The sequence below is a fragment of the Mastacembelus armatus genome, chromosome 18, assembly GCF_900324485.2.
Source record: "Mastacembelus armatus chromosome 18, fMasArm1.2, whole genome shotgun sequence".
In the NCBI taxonomy this organism is placed as follows: Eukaryota; Metazoa; Chordata; class Actinopteri; order Synbranchiformes; family Mastacembelidae; genus Mastacembelus; species Mastacembelus armatus.
The window spans coordinates 7,413,233-7,424,212 of record NC_046650.1 but is presented as its reverse complement, the minus strand read 5'-3'; the positions used below and the strand labels follow the sequence as shown (position 1 = coordinate 7,424,212).

Here is a 10,980-nt window from a genome sequence, read left to right as displayed (position 1 = left end):
CTGTTCCTACCCTCCCCTTTGTCAACAAATCCAAGAAGTCCATCAACCAGTTCTCAATCTTTTTAAAAATCTGGTTCATGATATTTCCATTTCATTAATGTCTGACCTGCATCTTGATTGATCAGTTAGTAGTTTAACTTGTGAATAATTACACACAAACATGTAGTTGAAAGATAAAGTTGTAAGCATTAAACCATACTGAGAGATATAGAACCAAGTCATAAAGAAAAGCAGTAAAAAATAAATACATGGAAAATAAAACAAGCCAACTAAAAGCCATGGCCATAGATAATCATAAGCCTGGGTACTATCTGCAACTTCAATGTAAGAGGACTACTAACAGCTATATATGTACTGTTTAGCTACAATGCATAAAAAAGCAGGCTCTTATTTGAACTAACTGGTATGCAAGTGTCAAGGATTCCCTCTATAGCACTGAATCAGAGCTCTCCCAGTGGGCTTCCCACAAAGTAGGAACATCAATAAAAACAACACATTCATTGTAAAAGGTACAGGGTGAGGAAGATCTAAATGCAACCCTGACAAGATTATAAAATTTGGCACAATGTCCAAATTAACAACACAATGACACACCTGGCAGATGTAGCGACATCAAAACATCTGTAGCAGCCAAGGTCACGTAAACATCAGCACAAACACCAATTAGGTCTACAACGGCTGGAACTAAAAGTTACTTTCATTATCATTTTTCCAATCCCAAAACTGCATTTGCTGCCACAGAGACCAAAACCCACAGACATTGAGTTTATAGTAATATCATGCCACATTTAAGAAACCAGATCATATTCGGTTGTTGAGTTTAAACTAACAAGATCATAAGAAACGTTTCAGTCTTGTCTACAAACTCAACATAAAATAAACATTATGTCCATAAACAATATAAAACGCTTACCTTTGATGATCAGTGTGGACTCATGGATTCAGTCAGTTCATGGAATTTAACAATGAAGGTTCAGTCTGTAACGCGGGACAAGCAGTTTTTGGCCGAGGACCGATACCATGTAGAGCTTCCACGTCGGTGGACGAAGGTCTGTAGAATACCATTCACCGGGCCAAACAGGTAAGACTCCATCTACTGATGTTAGGATACGTCTTTCCTCCGTGAACTTTCAGTGAAACCGCCGAACAAACAGCGTGGGATATTTCCATATCCGGGAAAAACACGGTACCGTCGGTTGGTTTGGACCTAATTAGCAGCCACGTTTAGCTAGCTTAGCTAACGTCAGCTACAAACACAACAAAAGCGCGGGAGCAGGTGTCTTCGAACATAACGACGGATTTAAGCCTCTTCTTCTTCTTTGGGACGTCGTTTTGTAGCAAAGTGAAGTTTTTATCTTCTCAAAAAGGAGCCAACAAGGTCCGAAGCTAACACTTTGCTGCACGCGGCTGACCGACACGCCAGCGACCATCACGAGCGTGTCATCAGGTGGTCGCGAGCGCCACAAGTTTCTGGAACCACGCCCACTTAGCAACTGTTGCTACGTCTGTTCGGCTCAGCGTCTTCTTGATGGTTTTATAGATTTATCTTTATTTATCTTTATAGTTTTATTGAGAAGGTACGAAACTAGGGCAGCTCATTAGCTTTTAAATAATGGAGCTAACTGCCATCTCATAACGGTGTCAAGGCAAAGGTAAGAAATAGAAAAGATGAAAAAGCAAAATGGATGAAAAATGAAAAAACTTTGTTTATTATAACCTTTGTGTTTGTCTCCCTTTATTTTATGTTTTTTAATATTGTCAGGAAAAGAAATTGTTAGCTTCCAATCCATTCTAAAAAGACATCAATCAGGTATAATCATTCTAATAACACAGTTTTGCCTCTACCACAAATATTTATGAATGTAGCGCTAGAATCTTAAAAAAAATATTAAATCGTCCACTGAATTATAAAAATTTTAAGTTATTTTAAGCACAGTTAAAAAGGAATCATTTTGATATTTTGGGCAAATAAAATAATGTATTAAGTATTTTTCATCTATTTATATTTTTTTAAATTCATTCATAAACAGGCCATATAATAAAATTAATATATATGCTTGTACTGTAATAACTGTTGCTAAAATAATGCAAGCCTCAAACTCTGCCGCCCTCTAGTGGTCAAAAGTTCACATTGCACCAGCTTGTTTACTGAAATACAAAAAAAAATGGAAGTACATGTCACTCAGTACACACAGTGTTATCATGTAAATGCAACTTTACAGCATTCATTTAGAAATGATGCTTTATACTCAGAAAGAATCAATTTGTACAGAGTTTTCAAACTGTTTATTGGGCCACAGCCAACGTTTTACTTAGGAATACAAATTGTAGAAATACACCCACACACCTGAAAAAAATGCCAATACACACACACACACAAACACAAAACCTTCATTTTTCAGCTTGGAAGCCCAACAGGTAAACACACTACTTAAATAGCAGCCTTTTTTACAGCATACTCAAACAAAAACAAAACATTAAATGGAAAATTACAACACAAACTACTGACATTTAAAGAAAAAAAAAAAACCTTGTGTTGATTAATACCTGATGAAAGGGAAATTTCAATAAAACTCAGACTTTAAGATGGAATAATCTGTTCTGCATCAAATGACGTGGTTAAAAGGTAAAAACTCTGGACAGTCAGTACCCTCTCCTGACATAAAACACACAGAAATGTATATTTTAAAAAACGTAATTCTCCATTAGATTCCATAAAATATAACTTTATTAACTTTATTATTATGTTTTATATACAGGTACAAGAGTACTGACTTCCCTAAATTTCAATGTAAACTTTCTCCATACAAAGTCCATTTCAGTTGGATTTATATTTCTGCAAATATGAGACTTAAAACAGCTGGAAGCAAAAACACACTCACACACACATTCACATTATGAAGAGATACTGTATAAATTCAACGAGGAAGAATGTTCACCAAAATCACCTAAGGACTCTGATACTCAAACAGGTTATACCTCTTTATGTTTCCATGCATTTCCACAAATACCAAAAGGAAGTTAACATTGTCTAACGGAAGATACACCCCCTAATTTTTTTTTGTCATAAACATCTGTCATCATAAGATATTCAACTTTCAAGGACAGAAAACAGAGGAGAGCAGCTAATCCCCACAATTGACAGGAACCCAGTTTTTTTCCTTCAATGAATGACTGAAATTTTTCTAAATTGTTGACTGACTAATTAATAACTGATGGATCCTGTGGATGTTTTTCTTTTTTCCTACTTTCAGGTTCACCAACAGCATGATTTTAATAAAAAATACCTAGGTTGTAATAAACCAGATTGGCCCTTTAAGCAAAGATAAAGTCATTAAGAAATGTTTCATCTAGATAAATCAGGATTCTCCATGCTGTATAGTCCACTGAAATGGAAGTGAGAGTGACATAAGTTAAACCCTAAAGACATCAGAGTTTAAATTATTGGAATTGTTGAATTTCTTGAAGACACAGCTGATTTCTTGCATTCCAAGAAACTGTCACATTTTTGTAAACTGATATGAAGACTTAACAGTACATTTCATCTCAACTTCAGTTTTGACAATAGTGGAAGATTTTTTCCAGACTTTGCTTTAACAAAGAGTTTAACCGTGTTTGACAGAGCTGATCCAGGTCCAGACAGGACTCACAACTCCGTCTTCTGCCCAGACAGAGGAATCTGCGGCTGGATCTCCTCATCAGACGACACCCCACTGTCAAACTTCTCCACCGGAGCTTTGCTCTTTTTCTTCTTCTTCACCTTCTCCTTCTTCTTCTTGGTTGTCTTCTCTCCATCTGAGCTGCCGTCTCCTCCCTCTCCTCTTTCCTCACCCTTGTTCTTCCCCTTCTTCCCTCCCTTCTTCTTTTTCTTCTTCTTCTTTTTGTCCTCCGCAATTGCTGCCTGGTCTCCCTTCTTCTTTGGGGTCCATTCCTCATTCAGGCAGGCTGGACAGAAAAATGAAATAGGCAAAAAGAATTGAATGAAGGAACGAAGGCAGGATAAAGGGCAGAAACAAAGAAAAAGAAAACCAGAAAAAAGGGAAAGAGGAGGAGCAAAGGCAAGACAAAGAGAAGGAGGATAAAAAAAAGACAATCAAAAAGAGAAGTGTGTGTGTGTGTGTGTGTGTGTTACCTGTGTCCTGTCCCTTCAGGACATGTTTCTCACACAGATAGGTGGTCAGGTCTTCCTCTTGGTTTCCTTTGTACCAGTCCTCAATCACTTCCTCATACTGCTCCACCAGCACATCACACTAACACAAACACGTGCACACTCGTTAGCACAAGTTTCAGCATAATTATTAATGAACACTACATAGTTCAGAAATAGGAGTGGATTTGGATTTAAACAAGCAAAAATAAAATGACATATAATTGAGAATGAATTTAAATTCAGGGCTCTGGATAGACAGGAGATGTGACAGCACCTGTTTCTTGAGATCAGCCACCTCAGCGGAGGTCTCGTTCCACAGCTCGTAAGGAATATCCATCACCACGTTCACACCTTTATGCACCAAACCATGAAGAGTGGAGAAGGTCTCTGACATGCCCTGCAAACACACACAGAGCCAGCAGGACTTGAACCTCCAAGACTGCATCAGGAGGCGTTTCTTTCATACCAGAACGCACTTAAACTGACTCATTTCTAATCTACTTTTCATGTAGCATAGCAATTACCAGCAGCACTGGAAGGGTTTCATTTTGAAGCAGCTGCATGCAAACTAAGTGTTGATGTTTAGTAAGCCACAAGACTAGATTCTTGGAAAAAGGGGGAGAACCCAGAAAAACATATCTGAATTAAAAGCAGCAAACAAGGTAGAGTGCACCCTGCAGCCTAGACTTTAAACATATTTTAAAACTGATACATGTCTGAAAAATGCTAGAAGAGGCCATCTCCTGAATCTAAATGTATTTGTATTTTATAACTTTTCAATTGGAAATAAGTTTTCTCACTTTCAAATGTTATTCCTCTGATTCAGTCTTTTCATAGACCCATAAATAAAGAATAAGCAGTGCTGAACTCTGTTAAAAAATAACTTTATTACACAGCTCTAGACATCAAAAAGCAGCTAGACAGCATGTAAACAAAAGCAGATGAAACAGAGATGCACTCTCAGACTGACCTTGGCAAAGCGGTTGCTACCACTTCTTTCCTTGTGCAAATTGTACTCCAACAACCTCTGACACACATTCTCTACAACCTCGATGAATCTGAGGTCTCTGTGGAGAGAAACAGGGCGCAAGGATAAAGAAAGTACATAATTAGAGGCTGCGCTGAATAAATGTACCCTTCAAAGCTGCTGGGACCTTAAGTAAAACCAATTTAGAAAACAAATTCAATTCAGACACAAAAGATATTATTTGTAGCTGGGTATGACAAACATAAGAATAGAATAGTCAAAATATTGCATAAAGTTGAATTTCTTGTCAAACCATGGTGCCTACATTAACCACAATGCAACTCAGATATTCTCTTCTTTTTAACTCCACACTCTCAGATCTTCTATTTTTCAAACTTTCAGGCTTCCTCTAACTCAGGTGGCAAATTTGTCTGATTATACTCCTTCCTCTGAAGAATAAAAAGAACTTTTTCACATATGCAGTAGTACTCCACACGAGCTGTAAATGTACTTTGATATTTACAGTTCAGTTTGGTTCTCTTTAGGGATGCCAGAATTTAAAGGTGTTATATACAGATCACTGCACTGATGTCATGCAACTGCTGCAGAGTGAAAATAATTGTACCTACTGGTGACTGAAACTGAAATATTTTAAAGCAAAGACAAGAATTTGGGACAATTTAAGACTTTTTAGACTGAGACACCCCAGAAATATCCAGAAGGATCTCTGCAAACTCTGTCCTTACACAGACAGAAGGCTGGAGACCACAAAAACAAGCTAAACAATTTTTCTGATTTGTTGCACATGTGACATTTACCATAAAATGAAACCACACAACATACTGCAACACACACACACACACTTAAACTTACGACTTGACATATTTGATTGGCGGAGCCCCCTTGCTGTCTATGAAGCGGTAATTCCTGTCGATGACTTCTTTTGTCTTCCCTGTCTCATCGAACGCAGACTTCATCTCAATACTGACAAACTTACACACTGGAGAGAGACAGAACGTTTGTTTACTCGAGAACATTTTATTCTTACCTGAATGTTTGAATAAATGTTTGCTTAGTTAATGAGAAGACAGTCAAATTCACAGCTTTTAATCTGCACATTAAAATAATCTTTAATGCACATCTGCACATCTATTATTTACGCTGCAAATTATAGGGATTATATTTAGAGATGCAGCAATTAGTCAGCCAATCTAAATTATCATCTAATATTTTAATTATCGATTAATCACTTAAATCCTTTTTCATGTGGAAATGCTAATGTGGTTCTGGCCTCTCTACATTAAGGATCTGCTACTTTTCTTTGTCTTATGCCACAGTAAACTATAGATTTTCACACGCTGGACTGTAAATCAAATAAGTGACTTTGGGCAACCAATCAGAAGCTGGAAAAAAACAATTCACTTTGTCTTCCCCCACTCCAGCATCATCTCTCATCATATGCCTTAGACCAGAACAGCCCACCCCTGTCAATTGTAGTCCTCCTTGAAAATGCAGATGTTTAAATCAACCACGTTCCTCCTGCTCTAATGTTTTCCAACCAACCCTGCCCTACCCACTGCTGATCATCTAGAGCAGGTGTGTTTGGCAAACAACAGCTGGAGGACCAAGGTTGGCTGTCCCTGGTTTTCAAATCAAATGTGGTTTTGAGGATTAGCTTGTTGGTGGATGTTCTTGACACGTAGCTAAAGTTACAAAGATTATTTTGTTAACTAAACACCCTCAGGCTTTATTTTCCCGCTGTGGACCACCATACAGTCAAAGACAGGGGCACAGTCCGCCTGTCACTGTGTCCTGGGCCTCTGGACAAGCTGCTTACCTTCACATTTGTTGGGGAGATGAACCCAGTCCTCGTCCCCTGCAGTCCTAGCTGGTCCGAGCGACGAAAATATCAAGAAAACCGACACATACGCCGCTAAAATCATATCTTCCACTCTGTCTGACTCTTTATCTAATTAAAGCTGTGGTTTGGTGCTCCAACAACTCTGTACAGCTCTGTTAACTTTAACTTTAACACCGCTAACTTTCCCTTTTCGCATCCTCACCTCTTAGTGTTCACTTCCGCTTTAGGCGCAAAGCAAGCCGCGCTCTGGGCCAATCAGAGAGGAAGAAGTGGCAGCAACCTGACCAATGGGAAGCCGAGAAGAGTTTGAGAGACGAAAAATATTAAGAGGTGTCACTCTGCGCTGTATTCATGATACAGCCAAACAGGACGCAAAAGTCATAAAAACTATATTTTTATATAAAGCTGGTGATATTGTGAACAATAGCTAAAAACTGACATTTATTTCTCTGTGAGATAAAGTTATTGCTTAATCAGCCTTATCACACAGAACTCTGTTATAACTGTGCTATGTTTCATCCAAAATGTTAATTTGTATCTGCTGTCTCTGGTCAGGTCTGAAATCTGTTACTTGACCTGAAACTTACATCAGAGCACAACATGGGCATGAATTTCAGTTACAAGTGGCTCCTCCTCTTTATATTCTATCTTTGGAGGCATCGTTACCAATTGCAATCCTCAATTTCATCCAACAGAGGGAGCGATGCACACACCTTTAGCAATGAATGTATAACATTGGTTATGCAACATTAAATAGAAAACAAATGCACATCTATCTGTCTATATCATATGTTATTTATTATACATAGGTTGTTTGATGCTCTGTCATAATGTACAGATACTAATAATTTAGATTTGATGCCAATATACATGACCAATAATTAAATTATAAATTAAGTTTCTGTAATTCAAAAGCTTGACCTAGCATTTAATCCTGTTTAGAATAGAAAGCCATGAGCTAAATATAGCCCACTTTATTGCACTGCTATTAATGTTTATGTGCCACAAAATCACTGCTTGAATGACCCAGCCAGCTCATCAATATAAAAGTCAAAAGTCTTAAGGTCTTTGAGGATCAGTTTCTCATAAACCCTGAGGTTGACCTCAGAACCTCCTTCATACACAGCTCATAAACTCTTCTAAGGTAAAAGTGTGTGTGCACATGCAGTGTTTGTCACACTTTAATGTTTCAGATCATCAAACAAATTTAAATATTAGTCAAAGATAACACAAGTAAACACATCATGCAGTTTATAAATGAAGGTTTTTGTTTTTAAGGGAAAATAAAATCCAAAACTACATGGCCCCTGTGTGAAAAGTGTTTGCCCCCCCTGTTAAAACATAACTTAACTGTGGTTTATCACACCTGAGTTCAGTTCCTCTAGCCACACCCAGGCCTGATTACTGCCACACCTTTTCAAAATCAAGAAATCACTTAAATAGGACCTGCCTGACAAAGTGAAGTAGACCAAAGGATCCTCAAAAGCTAGACATCATGCTGAGATCCAAAGAAATTCAAAAACCAATGAGAAAGAAAGGAATTGAGATCTGTCAGTCTGGAAAAGGTTATAAAGACATTTCTAAAGCTTTGGGACTGCAGTGAACCACAGTGAGAGCCAAAACCGCTGCTGAGCAATAAGAACATTAAGGCTCGTCTCAGTTTTGCCATTTTGCATTAAAACTAAATGAAGACTTTGGAGTGGCCTAGTCAAAGTCCTGACCTGAGTCCGATGGAGATGCTGTGGCATGACCTTAAAATGGTGGTTCATGCTCGAAAACCCTCCAATGTGGCTGAATTACAACAATTCTGCAAAGATGAGTGGCCAAAATTCCTCCACATTCCTGTAACAGACTCATTGCAAGTTATTGCAAACACTTGATTGCAGTTGTTGCTCTAAGGGTGGACCAACCAGTCATTAGGTTTAGGGGCCAACACTTTTTCACACAGGGCCATGTAGTTTTGGATTTTGTTGTCCCTTAATAATATAAACCTTATTTAAAAACTGCATGATGTGTTTACTTGTGTTATCTTTGACTAATATTTAAATTTGTTTGATGATCTGAAACATTACTGTGACAAACATGCAAAACAATAAGAAATCAGGAAGGGGGCCAACACCACTGTGTGTGTGAGAGAGAGAAAAACGATGTTTTATAGTGAGATGAGTGTTTCTCAGTAGTTCAATAATACTCGTCTTTCTGAGAGCTGCTTCAGTGTACCGCTGCCTGCCAAAAGGACAGCCAGCTCCTCATTCCACAGAGCACACACACACTTACTGATCACTGTGTGTCTCATAGCAGAACTTGACACTGAGTTGGTGTAGGGGAGGTTGATGTAGAGAGAGAGGGCGAGAGATGAAAGCTGGTTTTTATACAGCAGTGCAGCCCACACAATGGGCAAGCAAGGACTTTGTTAGAAAAAACCCTCATCTCTCTCTCTCTCTCTCTTTTGCGCTCCCTTTCAGCTGTTCCTTGAATAAAATAACACATTCAGATTATAGAGCACATTGTTAAAAAGCTCTCTCGCTCTCAACAGTAGGGAACAAAAACAGAGGCAGGTTTTAACAGTTTAAACCAAAATGCACCGAAACACATGTATACAAGCACTAAACTGAAACAGCGACACCAGGCTGACCGCTAAAAGCATCCCCGACAAGAGAAAGGTCAGAGCGAGCTGTGATAAGTCTTTGTATTTGCACAAAAATGTTTTGATTAAAAATTTGAACTGAAAAGCTCTGAGCTTCTCTTTTCTCATCACAGTTGGGTTTTTAATACAAGTCCCCTAAAAGGTTGAAGTTTTTCAATAATTTACTCTTTTATTATGTTTATATAATCTGGTTTGGAGCAAATGGACTGTCATGTAAAAATATGTCCTGTAATTTGCAAGTTTTCCATTAATTTACACTAAGAGGGAGAACAGTAAAATCAGTCCTAGACCAAGAGCAGCAGATGGGACTGTCCACATAATTTTGGCCATATTGTGTAAAACTAATGAATATACAAAATCATATAAATGTAACAATATAATCAGTTTTCACTAAAACTTCCACTCTAGGAACGTAACTGCATTTGACCTGGTTTAGGTAGTTCTAGTCTCTACTTGGCACAAGAAACCACATCCAGTTTTATGGCAGACAGGTTTCTCACAACTCGCTGCAACTGCTCTGTGAGAGGAGACAGACACGTAGAAACACCGAGCCGGATGTCAAATTAGTGAGTGAGTCCTTGTTTCAGAAACGTCTAAAAAAAGAAGCCGAGCCGGAGCAGACTAAAACTGCTTTGTTTGGTTCAGATTTAAATTGATAGCTTTTCTTTACAAAAACAGTGTAGTATATAGAAAAATCAAAATCAAATGCCTTTATGAAATTAGTTCCAAATGTTTGCTAAAGCTCTGTCTGACCTTTACATGAAATGCTTGAAGCAGCTCATTTTACAAAAGAGGAGAAACTCCAGATAAATCCATTGATCACATGACCGTCTACTGCAGAGAGGAAGAGAGAGGTAAAGAAATAAAGACACCAACCTCAGCCCAGTTTTCTAAGGATGCCTTTATTAAAGAGTCAACAACGTGCGCTAGCGGTCCAGTTCTAGAAAAATAACACAGTCATACATTCATCCAAGTGGAAATCAAAAAAATAAAGAAAAAGGACAGTTTTTTAATTTTTAAAGCTTAGAATCCCTTTGAAAGGTGAGAGGGGAACCTGAATGATGCCAAATACAGTATATTAGCTGTATATGTGTGTGTGTGTGTGTGTGTGTGTCACTGTGTGTACGTGTGTGATGAGTAGCTGTGTCAAATCATTTTAGCCCTTTAAACCACATTTTTAGTCCACTAGCCACAAAATGGTGTATGAGACATATGTGGTGGGATTAGATCATTGATGTCAGCAGCTGTTGACCCTCCTACACACACAACTGGTGTAGCTCCTCAAAACTGTAACTACGGCGACTATGGAAGTGTCACTGGTGTGTCCGATTATCTGTGGTACAACTATCAGCATT

General features: G+C 38.2%; 1 protein-coding gene across 1 annotated transcript; it reads right to left on the bottom strand.

Annotated features, from left to right (window-relative positions):
• Positions 1-2,269: 2,269 nt before the first annotated feature.
• Positions 2,270-7,194, bottom strand: cnpy3 (canopy FGF signaling regulator 3). Its single transcript, XM_026299402.1, has 6 exons — positions 6,955-7,194; positions 5,991-6,117; positions 5,121-5,217; positions 4,425-4,547; positions 4,133-4,250; positions 2,270-3,945 (listed from the first exon to the last, which is right to left on the bottom strand). The coding sequence occupies exons 1-6, from the start codon at positions 7,058-7,060 to the stop codon at positions 3,647-3,649; spliced, it is 870 nt and encodes a 289-aa protein (XP_026155187.1). The 5' UTR covers positions 7,061-7,194; the 3' UTR covers positions 2,270-3,646.
• Between the last annotated feature and the right edge of the window lie 3,786 nt (positions 7,195-10,980).